This window comes from Nipponia nippon, unplaced genomic scaffold (genome assembly GCF_047370975.1).
Source record: "Nipponia nippon isolate SJK-2023a ecotype South Korea unplaced genomic scaffold, ASM4737097v1 scaffold_3, whole genome shotgun sequence".
In the NCBI taxonomy this organism is placed as follows: domain Eukaryota; kingdom Metazoa; phylum Chordata; class Aves; order Pelecaniformes; family Threskiornithidae; genus Nipponia; species Nipponia nippon.
This window is the reverse complement of record NW_028262347.1, coordinates 42921717-42943079: the sequence shown is the minus strand read 5'-3', so window position 1 is coordinate 42943079 and position 21363 is coordinate 42921717. Positions and strand designations below refer to the sequence as shown.

The window sequence follows — 21363 nt, the reverse complement described above, 5'->3', positions numbered from 1 at the left end:
GCAGAAGCACAAAACTCACTTTTGGTGGGATGTGAGCGTCTAGGAAACTTGTCCAAAATGAAACAAACAAAATGTTTCTGCTGCTTGTATGATTTTGCAACATTCAATGCTGAGTTTGGCTGCTGAGGACAATGTACTTCAACAAAAAGAAATTAGAAATGCTAACAATAGTGTTATAAAGTCTTAGAAAGATATCATTAGATCATCCATGTTTTCTCTAATACTTAAAAATATTTAAAAGAAAAAAAAAATCCATCCCAGACTGCCTGGGCTTTTGGTTATTTTTATCCTCAGTCAGTCTAATATTTTTGGACACAAAGTTAAGGAAAACTAGAGGTGTTTTAAAGTCTGGAAATTTTTTTTAGAATCGAATTAACTAACGCTTATTCCATAATGGGTCATTTGTTTCAGTATGGCAAAATTCTGAAATTTCACATTTTCATTTTCACCCAACTGCTTTTTAAACTTTTTTATCTTGAAAATCTAAGTTGCCATTTTGTTACTCAAAATGACCTAAACGTAACTTGGGACCAGTAAACACTTAAGCATATATTCCAAATGTAAAAAAAAGAAACCTGGACAGCAAGTGAAAGGAGAACTTTTCAACACTTTAGACTTTTTGTTAAACATCAATTTATTGAAATTTCATGTACTGAACAGCAAACTACTCTGACCAACTGGTTGCAGGCTGCTGAAGATCAAGTTTCACATATCTCATGGCTTTACCTTTTTCTTTTGTTCTTCCGTGGCTTTGATGATTCCCGGATCAGACTTCCAGGATTTTCCAAAATTGTAGAAAAGTGCAACACTATTAGCGAGGAATGGAAGATGTATAAAGAAGAAATTGAGATGTGTTTGAAGTCAAGGAATCTAAAGTTTAAAACCAAATTTCCTCTTGAAAATACCCACTGATAATTCTGAAATAAAACGTAAATAAATTTAATTTTTACAAATGCCTTTGAGTCACTCTCTTCTGAATTAAGAAAATTCACCGCTGCTGTAAGAACCAGCTTGGTACTCAGTATTTTCTATTGCTCAAAAACTTGAAAACTTATTTTTTAAAATGCTGTTCTCCATGAGGCATTTCTAAAGCACTTACCCTTCTAAAGAATGAATAACGATAGTTCGGTTTTTGTAATTATTTTCCCTTTTAAATAAATTAAATTCCATTAAATTTATCTTCTTAAAAGTATTTCCTGTTTTCACAGTAAACATTTCAGAGCTCTATTTATAAGATAGTCATTTGACTGCCTATGTCTTCAGTGGCTTGAAATTCCCGTTAGATCACAGAAAGGACTGTTTCTAGCCATAGAAGGAATTGTGCTGCAATGACCACTGTTGCATGGCAATCGTGTTTCAACACCACTTATCTCCAAGAAAGGTATTGTCTGAAACCTGGTCCTATAAGGCGATACCCATATTTTATATCAATGAGTTATTTTTAACATAGTAATACATCTAATACTTACAAAACCACAGGATTTAATATTCTCTGGAAGTGTTTATAAAATCAATTACCATATAAAGACAGAAAATAACCATTAGTTTTAAAATATATTTCCTGTGTTGAATGACTTGCCATATAACAGGCCTAGTCTTACAACACGACATTTCTTCACAGAATTAAAACATTTCTTAGCAATGACGTTGAAAAACCAAATACTTCAGACATGCCTCTTCCACAAAAGGTGGAAAATCATTTAACTCTCATAAACCTACAAAAGACCTGACCAGCCTGACTAAAGACACCCATCAGCTGTCAGTCGTAACTGCAAGGAGATGCCACATTTGACAAAGCTGTGGCGGCAGAAGCCCCTGCAGCATTATCCAGGCAAAAAGGACACTTATTGTTCAGGCACAAATCACTGCACACCCAAACTACACTATATTCTGAGTAACTCAGATGAATACTTCTCTCTACTTTGGTAGTCATTAGAACTTCTACTGTAATTAAAGTTTAATATATTGTGTGTTTGCATTACAAAACCCTGCATATGAGACTTAAAAACAAGCATTACGTGGCAATCTGTACTGAGTTGGTATATAATTCTTTAAAGACAACAACAGAACAACCATTTTTTGCCTGCTTTGAAAAAATCGGATTTTGAAGTTAGAATAGATGCTCAAATATATTCTACTATTTATCTACAAGTATATTCTATTCTGTTCGACTCTACTGGAAAAGATGTTTATTGAAGGCATTAAGCAGTATTAAGAAAAAAATTACATAAACCATCGATAAACAAATCTACATGGTATAGATACAAGCAAATATTAAATGAAAAAACCCCAGAATTTCAATGAAATAACAGTAAGCATCTCAAATTCTTCTACACTGCTCTTGTGATGTGAAAGAACCTTGAAATATGAATAAATACAAGTAAGGCCTCTTTTTGCTTCTGAAATGCTAACAAAGTTCATGTGAAGCGTATCCCGAATAACTTTTGTTTTCCTTCTGTTGGGGGGAAGAATTGGCTGTGGATTTCTAATAAAAAAAACATTGGCAAGTTAAGTTAAAATTTTAATCATGTACCTTATACAGTAGAATGTTAGTATTAACTCACTAAAGGCTAATTAATCTTTCCTCTAACAGGCTGTTTCCAGCAAGTTTATAATAGGGGGAAAAAAACCACCAACTATGCTATAAACTAAATGCTCACAGTTCTGTTTGATACATTACAGATGAAAAGCTCTGACTTTAATATTACTATTTATACAATCTAATTTCTTCCTATTTTTCTTCTAAAATTACCTACTGCCAAGAATAAGCTGGTTCAACTTCTTTGTACAGCTAGAGAGAGGTTACATTTTCTTTAGAATACTAAAAGTATCACCGGGATTTTTGCCACAACAGTGAAAACTGTTTTTTCATTAAAAATACCTTCATCAGACATCTGTTACAAACAATAAAGGTACAATTGAAAAAAATTATATGACCCATTCCTAATTACTATACGTCATGTCTAGACTGTTAAAGAAGATAGGGGGAAGACAATTTATTTTCTATCCAGTAAAAGGGTTTTTATAATCTTAAAGTTTTAGAAATTTTTTTTTACTGACTCAAATTTGGACAACCTGTGTGATAAAGAAGCCGTACACGAGTGGAAATTCAGTATGCAGAATTTTTCTGAACTTACCTTTTCCCCATTTTACTCCATAAAATACAGAGAGAGCGTAAGAGATTCCCCACAGAGGCTAAGTTTTGCCCTTCCTTTTATCACGTGGTGTCAGATGAGTGCAACACTAACAGTGTAAATGGTGGCAGAAAAGGTACTTCTGTGCTGAGGATGCGAGATGTCGGGAGACTACATGAGAAAGTGAAGTATAGATGAGCAGTAACTATGTAAATGGAGAAAGACAAAGGCAGCAGTATTTTTCATTAGTATCTTCAAAAACCTGTTTCTCCTAAGTTTTAAGCAAAACTGGGGAGAAGGGATGGAAACCAACCAGACTTTGAAGGAGACAGGAAAGTTAGAATTGTCTTCTCCAGGGTATTTCTGGCATCTGATGTAGACAAACAACTCCAACTGTGGGATTCTTCTCACCTACCTTAAATCACTCAGTATGCCTTCATGCGCAACAGAAAGGAAAAAGCTACATCCAGTCTATCTTCAGTATCAAGATATTTAAATTAAGTCAGAGAAGCAGTGCCCCGCAAGTGGCTATTTTCCTCCACTAGCTATGAAGAGAGCTTAAACAACTAACTTGGATATGGATGTCCACACTAGAGGTATCTAAAATCATGTTGAACTCCCCTCTGAAGTTTACTTCCAGAGAGATTTTACCAACTTTGAGCAACTCTCAAAACTCTCCATATGCAAGACACCCTTGTAGGTTTGCATTAGCTATAGAGTAGGGAATGCGTTCTCCACAGAGCGCGCCTTGTTTCATCCTAACATCCTCATTTAACACTACGCAAGGAAAAAAAACATTACCATATTATTAAGGGCTGCAAAATGCATGATATAGCAGGCATTCACCTTCTCCCTGTCACCAATTTGCTGTCTTTTATGAGGTTTCCCCAGTTTTCATTCTGAGACAAAGCAGAAACACCCATGAAACTCTTCCTACTTTTAGTCCTAATCAATATCCTTTAATTATTAGAACAAGTACAACAGGCTGAAAATTATTCCAGGAAACCACTTGGAACCAAAAAGACCATCTCATTAAAAAGAAAATTAAAACCCAAGAAGCACCCCACAACCCATGAGCGAGGTAAACATGTGATGAGCTAATTTTTCATCCTAAACTGCAGCCTATTTAAAAGGGCCCAAACACATGCAGCTTCCTATCACAGCTACATGTCACACGAGTCTGAAACCAAGCCAAAATGCACATTATATATCAAGATGTTCCCTTCCACTAACTACAAACCCAGTAATAAAGTCCTTTGCTCCTAAAGAGAAAAATCTGCAACCAGGGTAATCTGTCACAAATCAATAGATGCTAATGAATGTGCCAATTCGTAACAGCCATACATCTGGATCCAAGAGTCCAGGTAGATAACAGCAGACAGCTATACAAGAAGCCTCATTCGACTAGGTATTTATTAGACAAAATCCATTTTTAATCAACTGAAGCTCTGCAAAAGCTCTCTACCTCCATCTTCTATCCAACATAAAAAAATCCCTTAGCTTGCAAAAAAAAAATTCATTCATGGCCATCTCCCCTACCCCAGATACTTTTTTTTTTTTTTTTTAAATTTAGAAAAAATATTTAGACATGGGAACAGAAGCTCTGGATAGCTGGGCCTGGGGTTTGGATTTTTTGGGTCTTTGGTTCCTCTAGAAATGTGGCTGCTGGCTTCTTTCTTTCCGCATGCAAGGCTTTTTGCTGTTTTTCTGAAGCTAATTTTGGTAATATGAATGGGGTTTTTTTTTTGTTTTTAACTGCTTAACTGTACCAATTGGCTTGTTATAGTTTTTAAAACACTATGCTATTGTAACAACTTTGTGAAAGCATGAAAATTACCATGAATTCTCTTACACTCAGTTTTAAAAATGATCCCTAATTGAAGAAGTGTGCAGTGTTTGTTTTCTTTCACCTAAAAGCCATCAATACATGAACTATATCTGAAATAAGATAATCAATACAGTATTAGTCAATGATAAATTATTTTAAAAATAATAAATTGGCTTATATCATCTCATTATCTCAGCATTGCAAATAGTATGCTACACCAAAAAAGCTTAATTAATGAAAACTGCATGCTCCCATTTGCACCACATAGAAGTGGTAGAACCAAAAAAAATACTGTGAATATTTTGGGTTACAGCAAACCCTGACATCTTAGAAAAACAGAGCAGTATAAGAACCTTCTGACATAACAGGCACTATTTGTTCAGCTGGAACTGAAAAGACTGCGTGAACAACCGAGATATGAACTTGGTACATGTGCCCTAAACTTTTACAGGACACAAGAGAACGTTCTACCTATAAATGCTAATGAAAAAGAATGAAATGTGAAATTCTAGTCTCACGTTATTAAAAGTGTACTTTTAAACTCTTTTTTTTTCCTTTAAAAATAAAACTAAATTAAAATATAGTGATTTAGTGTGTACGATTTTTGAGGGTATTTCCCCCCTACACTCCGCAAATGTCAGATGATTAGAATACACTAACAGAGCAAGACATAACCATCCTCTGTTATGGGCAAAATACAGTTAACGGGAAGCAGCAAAACAGTGGCAGGGAAGCATAGGACCACAGACTTATGTACCCATAAATACACAGATCAGAACTTCCTCATTCCCAGCAAGAACAGGATTTCTGTTTTAACAAATATACCAGACTCGGAAGCTGCTGAGAAAAATCCAATAGAATGGAAACATTTACAAAAATTCAGTACACTGGATTCATCTAAACTGATTGAATTTACTTTCCAGATCAGTCCTTTTGAAGACATGTCATTAAGACTTGGAATTTATAGACTTATTTTTCATGTGACCACCCTGAAATTCAAGAAAACGCACTGCTGATCTTTGGTTTTGTTTGTTCTTTATGACAGTTTTGACTGCCCTTTTCTGTTTCATTAGGATTAAACCCAAAAGACCAGATGATCTTCCAGACACCTTCAACATATCTACAAGAAAAAAAAAAATTCTTACCAAATACCTGAATACTAAAGTAACACTTGCAAAAATTAAGATCTTTATATTATTTGTAATATAAAGTTCCAGTAAGGCAATTCGTTATAGCTGTTTAAGGTTAGAAACTTCTTTCCTGAGCAAAAGATGGTCAGAATTTGTGAAAACTACCAGGACAGGTTTTATCACTTGAACATTAGAGAGCATAAAGTAGTACGCCGGTCTGCTGTAAGTAATCATATAAAGCTGTAAAAATACAAGAATCCTTTCTCCAACCACAGTGCTATGCCTCATGCTATAAAAATAGAGCAGGCATGCAATTTCGTTTTTCCAATAAAGCGAGAGGGCAATTTTCCAGAAGAAGAAGAATGAATTTGGAACCTTATTACAAAGACTTCCAATTAAAAATCACCAATTAAATGATGATGGCCTCAAGCACTAAGTCTCTAAAACTGCTTGTCAGAGAATTGTGTCAGCTCTAATGAAAGCAATTAGTAACTGAAGTTTTTAGACTACTACTTCTGTGTACAAAAAGACTGTTGCAAAGGTTTTGAGGCACCTACCTTAAATTACAGAAGAAGTACAGTATTTTATTGACATTCTGAAGTCAGACTTTATTAGGGTAATTAATTGTCTGTGGTTACTACTTCTAGTGGACAATGAACATTATTCTGTGACAAAAAAAACCCCAATCTTCAAGTTACATTAATCCAAACGGCTAACAGAAATAAAAATCTAACCAAGTTGGTAGAAATATGAAGAAAATACGTGTCTCAGGATAAAAATCTCACAATTTGCCAGCCTTAAGGGACAGCTTTCTACATCCAAGATAGAGGCCATCATCAAGCTGTGTTGGCTGTGCAGCCATTTTAATGTGGACAAAGACTTTGATTTAAAGTTGCACAAATTCTTAGATTTGGTTCAAGCTGATGTTACGTTAGCACAAGAAAGCATTTCACAGTAGCTCAACATTTGCAACCCAAAACATGTAGTAGCATTAGCAAACATGAGTTTCTAAAGAAAACCCACAAAGTATGGAGAGCTGAGATTCAGAAATGAGATGGTGGTGTTATTATAACTGCCTCAGAAACTGGTATTCTATTATTGGCCAAAAGTCAGAATTTCTTAACAAAAAGAACAGAAAAGCAACTTCAGTCTAGAGCCATGACATATTTAGACAGTCCTACTCCATTCAATAAAAACTGGAAAAGTATACCTCCGTTTTTAACTTCTGCTTTTTAAAATGTTTTTCATAGTCATTTGGTACTTGTTTTGCTCATTCTGCAGTTACTAGCAAATTTAATTGAGTAAAAACATAGAAAATCAGGCCAGACAGAGAGACTAGTAGTACAACCAGCATTTCTAAATAACTATTTCAAGACATACTCATGCTAGTATCGATAGAAATCTATTTTTTTTTTTACTTAACAGCTACCAGATTTTCATTCTTAGGTTTTTTAAACATGAAATTGCAGTCATCTCTAGTCACATGGGACTGCTATTATTCACAGCAGCACCTTTGCAAACACTGTCAGCATGGAAGCAAGGTCTCCTCTCTGTTCTCAACCCAAAAATGTGAGGCTCACTTAGCTAAGGTTGGAGACCATATTAACAAGATGATAAAAGGGTTGCACTGCTACTATCCTATTTCATGGTAGTTCCTTTGAGGATGAAAAGAAAACCAGTTTCTAGAAGTCAAGCCAACCTCCATCATAAATATTAAGTTCACTTCAACTATTTACAACTGTAAGAACTGTATTAAACATTTAATAAAACAACCTCTGTTTTGTTTTCTTGGTTATTGTAATTACAATACCCAAGAAAGTTGTTTAAAAAGTTGAATCTATTTCCTTAAGGTGGGTAACTGACATTCTTCAGTGAACTCTGAATCAATTTCTACCCCTGTGAGTACAAAAAGTTCGTATCTGGGCAGACAGTCAAAAACATGAAAAGATGGGCATATGCTGAATCTCTATAATCTAGTGTTGTTAATACATAAATCTTGAAAGACTGAAAACACAATTAACAGATAGATCTAAAGTTCTTATGAAATCAAATTTTCAAAATCTTTAGGAAGAACTAACTATAAAGCTAATTCCACTGGAATTGATATATACCATGAAATTATCTACTGCTTTTCAGAAAAGCAGTGTCTAAAAATGCAATCAGTTACACCTTGCCACCTCACAGCCAGAACATATTTTACAGAGTTGCTTACATTTTCCCCCACTTAAGAAACCAGTAAAGCACAGGAAACTTTGCAGGCTACTGTAAGCCAATTTTGAGAAAAATCTTTTTCACTTACTGAAGCAAAGCAATAGCATGCACATTTTTGAAGTGATAAAATAATTACTATCAATATAGAAAGCAATGTTTAATGGAGATAACCATTTCAAAATTTTAATCAGTTTACTTACTCTTATATGTAGGACATATCTAGGCATTCCCTCATACTATTAACATGAAAAAATATTACTTATTACTGTACACAAAAAAGGATATCATTCCAAAACCAGAAGAACCACGTCACGTACATCCAGAATTTTGTTGCCAAGTATATTCCAAGAGGCAGTGCACTGTGCATGGAGTGATCAAAGAATGACCTGTAAAGTAGGAGCAATGTCACATGATAAGTTTCAACTTATAAAATGTAAATCCTGAACTACTGCTGCTGAAAAACATTTCCTGTTAAAATATGTACTATATGGGATACTGCAAAATACGCCATAAAAACATTTTCCTCACTTTTACCTTCAAAGTTCACGAGAAATTCCTGTTTTCAACCTGTCCAGATGAAGGGTCATGACTGAAAGTTATTTAATTAAAAATTTATACATTTACTTTTGAAGTCAATGGCAAGAACTAGACAAGAAAGGTAGAATGAGTAAATACTCATACTAAAACTACACTGTGAAAGCAGTTAGAAACCTGTGAGATTCCTAGCCTACATGGATAGTGGTTGCAAGCTACATTTACTTATGAGATTTCAGTGCTAAGGGTATTTTGGAAACCCATACAATGAAAATTACACGTTAAAATTACTTAACTAAGAAAATGCTTAAGAGACCTTGGTGTTATCAGCCTACATACTTGAAATATTTCAGATTCTTGAACCTTTTGCTTCTGTTACAGTTGCCAACAGAAAGTCCGAAAAATCCCAGATTAACTCATTTCCCAGACCATTAGATTTGCCAAGTTCTAAGATAAAATGCTGCTACTTTAATTAAAAAAAAAAAAAAAAATTAAGCCTTCAGAATTATTTTCACCTTCCTATACTCTTGCATTTTAAAGACTATTCTGAATAAAGCTGAATATAGTTGAGACAAAATAGGTAAATGACTAGGTCACTCCACATTCAAGAAAAAATTGCTAAGCATATCAGAAGTCACACTCTAAACTACTAAATTCCTTGAAATAAAACTTCTTCCATCATCTGCCTAAACATCCTTACATTGATGCATTTTGCTTTTTGTCCTGGCGGTGCCCTCAGGGCTGCCACAGACAAATGTGTGCACCTGGTAGTTTCCATTTTGCTCCTTTACTCCCTTGCAGTAACTGTCTCTTCTCTAATGGAAGTTTCTTAGGTCTTTTGAGAAAATCCTACAAGGAAGATGAGCTAAGATGGTGACTAATAAGTGAATATAAATTTGGACACACAGTAGTTACTCAGCAGTAATGGTTTTTTTCAGCGATTTCTGTGCATTTTTTGTGCGTTTGAAAGGAATAGGGAGGAAAACCTAGCTAAGCAGATCAGCTAAAATTCAACAGGGAAAGGAAATACTACTAGAATAATAGCAAAAGTTTCATTCAAACCTGGGCTTCGTGAAAAAAAAATTTCAAAGAGTATTTATACTAAACATTAAGCAAAGGATAAGAGGAAGTAAGAACATTAATCCTGAATATGCATCAGGTAGGTCAAAAATATAAAACTTGACAAAACATAGATCTTGAGAAACTTGAAGAAATCTTGTTCTTGTTTCCCGCAGGAGGCACGGTTGAGGATTTGCACTGCCAAATAAATTCTTTGTGGGAAGGGGTCAGCAAATTGCACAGCCTCAGAGATGACAAAAAGACCGAATAGATCATCTCCAAGATCCTGCAGAGACAAAAGTTTGATGACCCCGCACCTCCCTCCCAGTCTACTAAGTTCACTAAAATTCTATGAACTTGGTTAAGGAGCAGATATATTTTCTTTTCCTCTTTAAACAGAAAGGAAGGAGAAGCAAGTGGTTCTAATAAACATGACATTCAATGCCAGAAAAGCAGAAAGCACGTTAAGTATGATGATACATTAAGTTCTTCTGTACATGCCACACATGACAGCAAAAAGCAAAGGACAGATGAAGTAGTCTACAGATCCTGAAAAGCCGTTGGAGCATGCCTGCATGTGTATGTGTGTGCATGTGTACACGTAGGTGCATTTACAGATATTTAAAGTAATCACAAACACAACTAAAATTCTTCATGATCAGGTAACAAAGTAAAACATCATTAGAAAGCAGCCTTTTTCTTTAGTCACCCCTTTCCACAACAACAGAAGCTACAAAATCTGACTCTGACTTCATTTCTCCCTATAAATCTCTTTAGATGCCTTTGTGTATTTAAATTCTAAAAAAATAGGTTTTAATAGCACACTTGCATATATCTTTTTTTCTATTCCTTTCTAGTAACTTTCCCCTTGCCTTCTTTCTGCAAAATTCATGCAGATAACTTTGTAGACAGACATTCAGCACCCTCCTCTGGATAATGACTGAACTTCTGTTCTGCCGTTAGCTTCTATTGGCTCAGTGGTATTCACCCAAGGTAATCCCATGGCTATTTGCAAGACAACAGAGCATTACAAGAGCTAGGGTCGCAGAAGATCTTCCCCAGAAATAGTAATAAAAAAATTCCAACAGAAAATTAATGTTGCATGTCAAAAAACCACACAAAAATAGAAGTTTAAGATTATTTATCCAATAAAGATGCCAGCAAAGCATTTCTTGTGTGCACACTAAACAGACAGTGTCCTGGTAAAACACTTACTTTGAAAGAAACTGCACCATAGCCCAAACGCCACCATACATCAGCCCTTTAATGAGCCAAGAATCAATGTCTAGGTCTGCTATAAACCCAACCAGCCAAATAACCAGGAAAGGAGTTCCCAGCATCACCTTCTGACGGAATTCCTATATAGAAACAAATATCAGTAAGTAACCCTATTTTCAGGAACAGATTGTATAATAATATTCTGTAATAAATAGGACAGTCACAAAAACTTAAATAAATTTTCAGGAAGCTCAACATAGGGGGAGGAATCTTCATAATTTTTTCTCATTTCCTATATTTACATATCTCCAATGAAAGTGCAAGAAAAAAATCTTCCTAAAATTTTATAACAAATCAGTTATTTTATTTATTTGTTTATTTTAGAAGAACTGTCTTCTAGAGACTTTGCTGTTAATCCAGAATAAAGGCAACAGTAGCTCTTTTTTTAAGAATATGTCAAAGTGTATACACTACTACACAGCACATGGTAATCTCAGTGAAATTTACATACTGCAGTTATGTAAGTAATAGAAAAAGTCATACTGAAGCACCTATGAAGAAAGATAAGACCTTTTTTGTCTTATACTATGTGGGTACGATTCCTGATGAAGGCACTGAACTCCTTCTAGATACTCAAAGCACAGGCACTATGCACATGTACACACAATGCAATGCACAAATCACTTAAAGTCAATAATCACTGCGTTATTATATTACCACAGGATTAAAGCACAGGCTGTACCCACTGCTTTAATCATCGAGATGCAATGTATCTTTAAATCAAGAAGTTGTAACAAATCAGTGATAGCAATACTTAATATCTATCACAACACCCTGCTTGGTAAGAAAATATTAACTCTATACAAAGTTATCAAACTATATGCAGGTAGACAGTTCTTCATGCTAGAGCAATATGTTACCCTTTCTACCCTCATTTCTTGCCTCCTCCTATCTGCAGTATTAAATAATAACCTGCGAAGAAAAAGGCCTCCACATTAGAGATTCATATATTACATCGTACTGCCAAGATTGACTGCTGCTTTCATTCAACACAAAACACTACATAATTAGAGAGGAGATCAGAGTTCAGGATATCTAAAATGCTTCTTTCCTTAGATATTTGAGAGTCAGCTTTGTGAAAGTCTTGGCTATCTCCAACAATACCAGACCACTGGGTACTTTCCTAACATTCAGCTAGCACAAAAAATAAAGGTAACTGTGTGGAGGCTTAGGGTTTTCTTTCCTCCTGCCTTGAATAAAGCTGTTTTGTTTTTTCTTTTGCAATTACTTTTGTCATAACAAAAAGATCTTTCCTAAAACTGAAATGTGGGGAAACCACAGTACTGAACTGCTTACCTTAAACAGACACACCCACCCCCCCAAACCACCACCAGCAGTAATATTGATTTACTTAAGTGTTATACTACTTCTTACCTTATCAGCTTTTAGTTTTCTCAGAAAAGATGGACTGTCATATCCCTTTGCCTGTCTTGCTTCTTGTAGGTGATTGATCATCCAAACGTTTTTTCTCTGTTTTGCTAGATCAAGTGGTGATTCTCCCTGCCAGGAGTATAAAAGTGGGAAACATCCAATTTAAAAACAAAACGCATTCAGAGCACTTTTGAAACAGAAGATTGGCAGGTAAAAATAATACATTTTAAATCAGTTTAAGATACATTTTGGCATACTTTTTGCTCTGTAGCTTACTTGACACCAAACATCATTCATTCCTTTTGGTCTTTTTCACTCTCTCATAACTATACACGTGTGGACAAGTAGAATAATAAATGTGTGATCCCGATAGTATGTATGTCCTGACATAGCAATATTGTTGCCTTTGGCATAACACATCTGTGTTTCACTGTTCTACACACAGTCTACTAGTCTGTAAACGAAAGACTGTGCTTCCCCCTCAGCTATTGACAGGCAGCAGAAATCAAGCAAAGAATAAGAACTCGTGACCCACTGGATCATGGAAACACTCCCAGTCTAAAGCCTGACTTCTCAGTTAATTCTCTGCTTTTTTGGCAGAGTGAAGTTACTAGTGTCATGGAACGTTTCTATAAGGAATTTTTTCCACAAGCTTAATGTTCTTATATTCATCTCAGTTACTGAAGTCCTAGGAAGAAAACGGGAAAGAATAAACTGATTGCTCATGTCCAACTTATTCCAAAACTCTGAGCTTTTACGCTTAGCTTGTGCTTCACGTACTTTGGGTGCTAAGCCAGCAAGGGTCCATGCTTTCTCTTTCCCTACTTTCAGAGAGGACTGACAGACAAAGCAAAAGAGAGACACAGAGAGAGATACAGGGGCCAAAGGTGCCTACTAAACTGATTTGATTTTATTGCTTTTTAAACATTTAGGAAGAGAGCTAAATGGAAGTTATTGACTGGGTCTAAAATTATAGAGGAGGCAAGAGACAACCAACTGCAGGTACCTCCAGCTTCAGTTTTGCTTTTGACTCCTCCTCTCTTCTACTGGAGTTAACTCCCCTCCTAAACAAACCATTCATGGAGGCTTGAAAAATGGCTGAATCCTCCATCGCTCGGCCCCCTCCTAAAAAAAAAGTGAGACAGGTACCAGAAACTGACATTACCCAGAAAGGGCAATAATTACTATAGACAGAAGAGATTTCAAAGATTAAAAAGTACAGTTAGCTATCTATATCCCATAGAAAGAAAATGGGAATCAAGTACTTAACTGTCATTTTTGCCTTTGAAATCTTGCTCCAAATCTCTAAAAGGAGAGTAAATAGCACAGACTACACATTATGAGGTGAAGTTTTTTGCTACTTAACAGGATCTTGCACTCCTTCTGTGCGAGCATTTAACTAGCAAAGTCAGTTAAAAAAGAATAACCTTTTGACTTAACGTGGCTTCAGAGTTATTTAGCCAGATGTTTAAGAAACAGATTAAGTTAACTCCACCCTCAACAGAAAAGCCTGAAATAAACTATGGTGCCTGCTTCAGCACAAAGTTAATAGCACCTTGAATTGCTAATATCTGGAAAACTCCAGAGATGCTGTTGTTTTAATATCACCTTATATATCCAGACTGTAAAGATTACCTGTGGACAAGCAATCCCCTCTGGGAGTTGATCTCCCAAGTAAATCCTGAAGTTGTCTTGGGGTCCAGCTGAGCATCCCTTCCACTAGAGGGCCATGAGACACCTAGGAACTGCCTAGATAAAAAGATTGAGGGAGCTTTAAAGAAGTCTTTGACTATGCTTCTCATCATCTGGCCATTTTAATATTTTCTTTGTATTCACAGGGGTGGTGGATGGCTGACTTGCTTAGAAAGAAAGAAAAAAAAAAGTTGGGGAACTTAATCTAGCAACACACTTAGTTTGCCAGCAAGCAATGAGGCTTCAATAGTATGTATTTAAAGTGTTTAGACAGAAAGAATAATCTGAAGAGTCATTACCATAGGGAATTTTACATGTAGACTTCCACAGATAAGCCTACAGATACACTGCATAATCAAGAAACTACATGTAAAGTCCATTCAATGATTCATTAACAGAATTAAAAAAAAAAAAAATCTTCCTTAAACCATAAAAGCTCTTTTAGGTCTCTATCACTCCCTGGTAAAAAAGCAGCTTCTGCTTATATTTAAATAAAATTTACAGGTTTCCCCTTGGCCCCCAGTGATAAGCTGACTCCCTGTGGAATCCTGTCCTCATCTGCCCCATCTGTCTACTGGTGTGGCAGATAGCTTCCGTAACAAAAAAACAACCAAACAAAAAACCACTCTACTTTGACTAGTGAAAAGCAGCTTCCAACTCCAACTGTAACGTAGTTCTCAAAAAGGAAAAAGAAAGTATCTTACTACGAAAAGCACTATTTTCTTGTACAGCATAATATAAAGAGGATGAATAACACAAAGAGGACAAACGCACTGCTTGTGTATCAAGCTTTATTCTAGAATAAGAGTGCTATTGTTCACATACTTCTCACTGTCACGCAAAGTAAAAAAGCACCTGACTGAGATGACTGGTTCCAATTTGTTCCAAACCTAGGCAGTGAGCAGCATGCGTCTTAACACAGGCTGCCTAGAGCTGATAACAAGGTCAAAGCTCGCACCTAATATTTCAGCCACTTCATAATTTGAAAAAGATGAACGGCTTTCAGCCAATGTATTTCTTTAAACTTAGCTGTCTTACCACCGTTTGCGGTCAATTCCACGGGCTATCTGAGAAAAGCACTTCACTAGATAGTGCTGCAGAAATCTGGACATGACTGCAGCAGAAAGCAGCCTTTCACGATTCCTTTTATTTCTGGGGAAACATGAGCCAGACACTTAACAACCGGTTTTTGGCTCAAAGAAAACTTTTTTGCTGAACAGTCAGAGGAGAAACACAAAACTGAGTTTCTATATACCTATAAAAATCAACCAAATTCTTATGTTTCCTATATGTTTACTATCACCCAAATCAGCATCTGTTATAAAGCCAGTGGCAGGATGGCAAAACTGCCAGTACTAGAATGATTTGATCCTCTGAAGATCCTAGAAACCTGGGAAGGCATGCAAGAAACCTAGACTCCACCACAGAAGGCAGGCAGTGGTTAATGAAACCAGGCACATGTCTTCTGGCATGACTGGAAAGATATCATGATCCAGCAGGTTCAAAACCCTATTTTTCTACTGACTGCTGCTGTCTGTCAATAAAGAAGGAGAGACCATGAACTGCTTCAGGCTAGCAGATACTTTTTCATTTGGCCAAAAACATATGAATTTTTATGACAGATTTCATAAGAGTCTAGAAATGTAGGTAAGGTGACGACCTTAAAACTCTAATCACACTAACCAGTCTGCGAAGGGAAGCAAGGCACAACATGCTGATTTTTTTTCAACAAAAATACCTTAATTTTTACCATTAGGTGGCATAGAAAACAGCTTTTCAACATTTTACAAGAAGTGAGACTAGAAGCATAATTCATCCACACGACTGACCTTACAGACCACAAATAATTATTATATATTCACATCGGTACATGCAAGAGGCTAGTTGACTTGTTTTAAACACATGAAAAGCCATGTGATTTTTCTAATGAGTTTTCATTCATGATCATCAGTATTTCTGGTATTCTACAGTGGATGTAGGACCTAGAAAGCTACTAGCAAAATTTGACTGCACCCTCAAAAAGACTGTTCCATGCTGTTCAAGAAAAGGGATGTGTATATATATATTATTTTAGCATATTTCTATCACTTGTGGCCAAGCAAAATACGCCCTGTCCATCTTAATCAGTAGGTAAAATGCTGAAAGGTCAAATAAATTTAATTAAGTATTTAATATTTTATAAATGTAGATTTACAGCTGTATTTTCCAGTGTAACCACTCCACCTGTAACACTCATTAAGTGGAAAATACAAATACTTGAAGAGAAATCGAGTAGATAATTCTTTTTCTGAAAGTGAATTCTTCTCTGACACCACAGAAGCAACAGCTTGGGTGGTGACATGCATCTAATTTGATACACAGAATAGTCTGGAGACAATGGACAAAAACACGTTCAATAGCCACACTTTTCACTGCTGGAGAAGCTCTTACAGACTCCGAGTCTATGGCATAAATTCTAACAGCTGCTTGGCTGGTCTAACATATGCTAGGGATGGGCTCCATTAGTGCTGCATCTAGCTTCATCATTAAGAGGTTCTGCCAGAGTAATCAGGCAACTTAAAGTTCTGATGCAAAAAAGAGCCCACTTTCTTATTTTACTCCTGGTATTTTTAGGCTCCAACTTCCTTACTGCCACTGGGCAGTACTAGGGCTTTTGTATGTATATGCCTAGTACTGGGCATATACTAGGGCATTTGTCATCTCTCTGGAAGAGGACAGAGATGTCTCACATCTCACTCCAACAAACAGACCATCACCCCAGAACTTCACTAGAAGATATTCAGTCAGATTTCCAATTTTGCATCCAAATGCAAGGGTCTTCATGCATGCGGTCTAATCGCACACCCCATTCCCATTGCACATAACCATTGGTAAATTATTTACATGAGTAGTTTTGAAGGTGCAAATTTAGTGCAAATCACTGTTAGGAAAAACTGATTCCCAATTTAAATATTAGTGACATGGCTTTTGCTCCATCTTCATGATCCCACCATACCCACAATAATAATCCATTTTTGAGATTTATCATAGGCTCTGTTATTTCTGCCTCAAACCACTTACAATAAAAACAGACCAAGTGTTTACCTTTATATTTTGAGCATCAACATTAGCTCCAGCTTCTAACAGAAGACTAATAACTGTAGTATTTCCTGCTAGCACAGCCCAGTGCAATGCTGTGTTTTTGTGATATTTGTCTCCAAGATTAACAGAAACATTAAACGTAAGTAGTAATCGGGTTGGATCCACACTAGAAAAGAAAATTCTTGTTAGATCTACAAAAGATGAGCTCAAATACACACCAACTTATTGTTAATGAGTTCAATTTCTATAAAGAACATTGATCAGGTACACTACGTAACAGCAAAGTGACGTTTTTTGCTGATGATTATGAATGGCTCAAATTCCCTTCCCACCAAAAAGCAACCACAATTCTGTTGACTTTTAAAGCAGCTCAGTAAGACAGCTTGTTCCGGGATGTCTTGGAACACATTTGTTAAACAATTCTGTTTTTACATTTACCAAAACCTAACAGTATTAACAGATTTGTAAAAGCATGCACATGATTATAGACTTGGCAGATAACAACCAAAGTTCAAAACATGTTGTATTTCCACTTCACATTCCAAAAGATGAAAATAAAATAGGATGATAATGTCGGTAATGGTAGGTATTCGTAAAAGCTAGCCTATGTTCCTCTCAACAACAGATGGTGATAGGCTTCCGACCAGGTATCTAATTCAGACAAATTTGCTCTTTGGAGAAGTGTTATTTTACACCAACTTTTTCCAATCACCTCCACAAGAAAATTTACTTTCTAAACTAAAAGTTCATATTAGTGAGTACTTCTGCATAATATCCTCTCTCTTGAATAGGTCATTGTACTGGTTTTGGCTGGGATCAAGTTAATCTTCTTCATAGTAGCTCCTATGGTGCTGTGTTTTGGATTTGTGACCAAAACGGTGTTGATAACACACCCATGTTCTAGCTATCGGTGTGCAGTGCTTACACAGCATCAAGTCCTTTACTGTTTTTCACACTGCTCTGGTAGCGAGTAGGCTGGGGGTGGGCAAGAAGTTGGGAGGGGATACAGCTGGTGACTGCTGACCCCAACTGACCAAAAGGAAATTCCAGACCATGTAATGTCATGCTCAGCAATAAAAGCTGGGGGAAAGGAGGAGGAAGAGGGAACATTTGGAGTTATGGCATCTGCCTTCCCAAGTAACTGTTCCAGGTGATGGAGCCCTGCTGTCCTGGAAATGGCTGGACACCTGCCTGCCGACGGGAAGTAGTGAATGAACTCCTTGTTTTGCTTTGCTTGGGTGCGCAGCTTTTGCTTTATCTATTAAACTGTCTTTGTCTCAGTCCATGAGTTTTCTCACTTTTACCCTTCCGATTCTCCTCCCCATCCCGCCGGGTGGGAGTGAGCAAGTGGCTGCGTGGGGCTGAGCTGCCTACTAGAGTTAACTCACAACAATCATAAATGAAGAAAGATAAAGTGGCAATTGTGGAAAGAGCATTGACTAGTTAAACCAAAAAAACTTTCAAAAAAATCAAAACCAGTCACTACTATATGCCACTTAGTTATCAAGAGAAAGTCAAAACTGCAGTGAGGTATTACCTATGTGTTCTGTAAGCTGCCCACATTAAAGGTGTCATTCCATTTTGATCCATCATATCTACATCCTAAAAAAGGAAAAGAAAAAAAAATGGTTGGCGAGATAAGTAAGCATGCTCAAGATCCAGTAGATACAAGGTTTGCAATGAGAAGCAGTATTTTAAGACTAACCAACTGAACTGGTGAAAAACTGGCAAGCTTTTAGTACATAACAAAATAATATTTAAAAAATGAAAACAGACATTAATACCACTGTTGCAAAAATATAACCATTCCAATATATTTTGGAAACTAAGGAACAGTCATGCTGTTTAAGACTAGTCATTTCTATCTTACTATTAATCTTCAACATAAAAGATATATATATACACACACGGTGTACTATTACACTCAAAAGCAGGAGAAAACTAAAATAATGCACCAATATTTAATAAAATACTTGATAAATTAACATAAGTACCATGGCCTGAATCCTACATACTACTGAATGCTAGCTGCATCTATTTTTCCACTTGCAAAGCAATTTTCCTTAGTTCACTCAGTTCCAAAGGTATTTAATATCTAGGTATCAAGTCAATGGATGCTAGAAAATTTTTAAGTTTAAACAAAAGCCATTAATAAAAACAACCTACCCAGAAATAAAACTGATCTATATCAAGTGGTGATTAAACTGATGGCTAAAAATAAAACCCACATTATTACATTTAACAGAACATAGCCACAGAATGACAAAACAGCACCATCCAGACTATTCTCTTAGATCCATCAGAAAGGATCTAATACCTACAGCATTTTTTCCTGTTGTAGATCTCTGCCTCACTAACATGGAAGTTAGTAATTCCTAAATACACTGAGGCAGATTAGACTCTCAAGCACATTCGGGCAAGTTCCACAGACCACCCCTAACAAACTTACTCTAAGCTAACTTGATGCAAGACCTGAACAGTTTTCCTTAGAGGCAACAGAGCTATGTCAGTGTTCCCTATGCTACTCCCCTCAGTCCTTACTAGGAAATTGAAAGTGCTTCAGTGAAGTCTTTTGCTACAGAAACTACTGACAGAAACCCAGAAAGTGGATGATGTTGCTTTCTACCACCCCCAGAACCTTCTTCTCCAGTCCAGCAGTCTGCCAAATACCCAGCACCCTGGGATCCCTGCTCACGGTGCTGCTAGCCTGACCCACACAAAAGTCTTCCAGAAAATACAATGTAGTTCTTCCAAATAATTGCTTTTAAAATATCCCTAGCCTGCAGATAACTTTACATTTCAGAGTTTTTACTCTGTTGTTTAATTTTAAAAAAAAAAAGGGTAATTCAGAAATTTAAAAAACAGTTGATGGAGAGGAAAGAGAACCATTACTTTATTGTATGGTTTGTTCAGAAAAGAGTTACATGGATTGAAACCAGGATCCAAGTCTGTTTGCCCACAGTACTTGTATAATTAGACCCTTTTGAGCCTACTAGGACTGCGCAACCGTTGCCACTCCCTTTAACCTCCTGTTGTTGAGATCCTGAAGGAAATTAGAAGTGTAGCCTAACCTCAAGGTCATTCATCCTCGAGAAGCAGGACTCTGATTCACAGGTCACACTGTGTGAACAACATATTTTGAAGACAGTACAAATTACTGTAACATGAACAATCACTCTTTCAGCTACAGATTTCATATAGAAAAGCAATTCTTTGTGACCAATGGCAGGGACCTGATTGCCTGGACTTAAGTAAAATGATTCCTTCAGTGATTCCATCTGACAAATCAAAACTACGTTTTGCACACTAGGTGACACTCAGCTGAAAGAAAAAAAAAAAAAAAAGCCATGAGCTCCAGACTATTCCCTGTACATAAATTACCTAGGCAGGCTACAGCTACTACTCATATTAAGGTACAACATGGGCTGAGGCAGATCCCTTTTCAAAAGAAGTCTAATGAGAGCCAAAGCAACTAAGATTGACTTGCATACTGTTGTATGGACTTAACAAAGATGACGTAGCTGTGGATAGCAGACACATGCTCTAACAAACTTCTCATCAAAAATTCTTTGTTATTTTGCCAGATCATTACGACAACCACACAACAAGTGGGACATTTCAGAAAGGAAGCTCTGTTGCTGCTTTTTACCAAAGGGCTGAGGCAAAAAATTAAACCTTCAGCAGCAGGTACATATAGGAGACCATTCTTCTGTTCTGGTGTGTACCAACAGGCATTTCAGCATTAATTTCTTGTTTAATGCTCGGCAACAGGTCAATCTGATAATGCTCATGGAGACATGTACCTATGCTCTTAGGACAACAGTACGAGCACTGTAAGAACCAGAGATTCCAACAATGAGTGATGCAATGATCAAAATTGCACCTACTGCTGCCTTCTGTATGTATTTCAAGCGTGAACTCCATGGACCACAACTGGCAAATTTTTCACTTGTTTCTGAAATAGAGCAACTCTGGTTCTGAAAGAGAACAACTTTGCATATGCGAAGATAACCGGACTTAATCCTAAGACGCTAACAGAAGATTC

At 36.4% G+C, this 21363-nt stretch overlaps 1 protein-coding gene across 4 annotated transcripts in view; it reads right to left on the bottom strand.

Moving 5' to 3' along the window:
- Window positions 1-21363, bottom strand: part of ZDHHC17 (zDHHC palmitoyltransferase 17) — a 78133-nt gene that overhangs the window by 16718 nt on the left and 40052 nt on the right. For 3 of the 4 annotated variants that reach the window (XR_015706355.1, XM_087764794.1, XM_087764795.1), the window contains exons 6-11: window positions 18856-18920; window positions 17322-17484; window positions 12549-12674; window positions 11112-11254; window positions 8589-8689; window positions 727-851 (exon numbers count right to left, since the gene is read on the bottom strand). Coding sequence is in view for 3 of the 4 variants with exons in the window: in XM_087764794.1 (XP_087620920.1) it covers window positions 727-851; window positions 8589-8689; window positions 11112-11254; window positions 12549-12674; window positions 17322-17484; window positions 18856-18920 (723 nt within the window). In the remaining variant the exon portion in view is untranslated. The remainder of the gene's footprint in view (window positions 1-726; window positions 852-8588; window positions 8690-11111; window positions 11255-12548; window positions 12675-17321; window positions 17485-18855; window positions 18921-21363) is intronic. The other variant, XM_087764796.1, reaches the window with a different exon arrangement.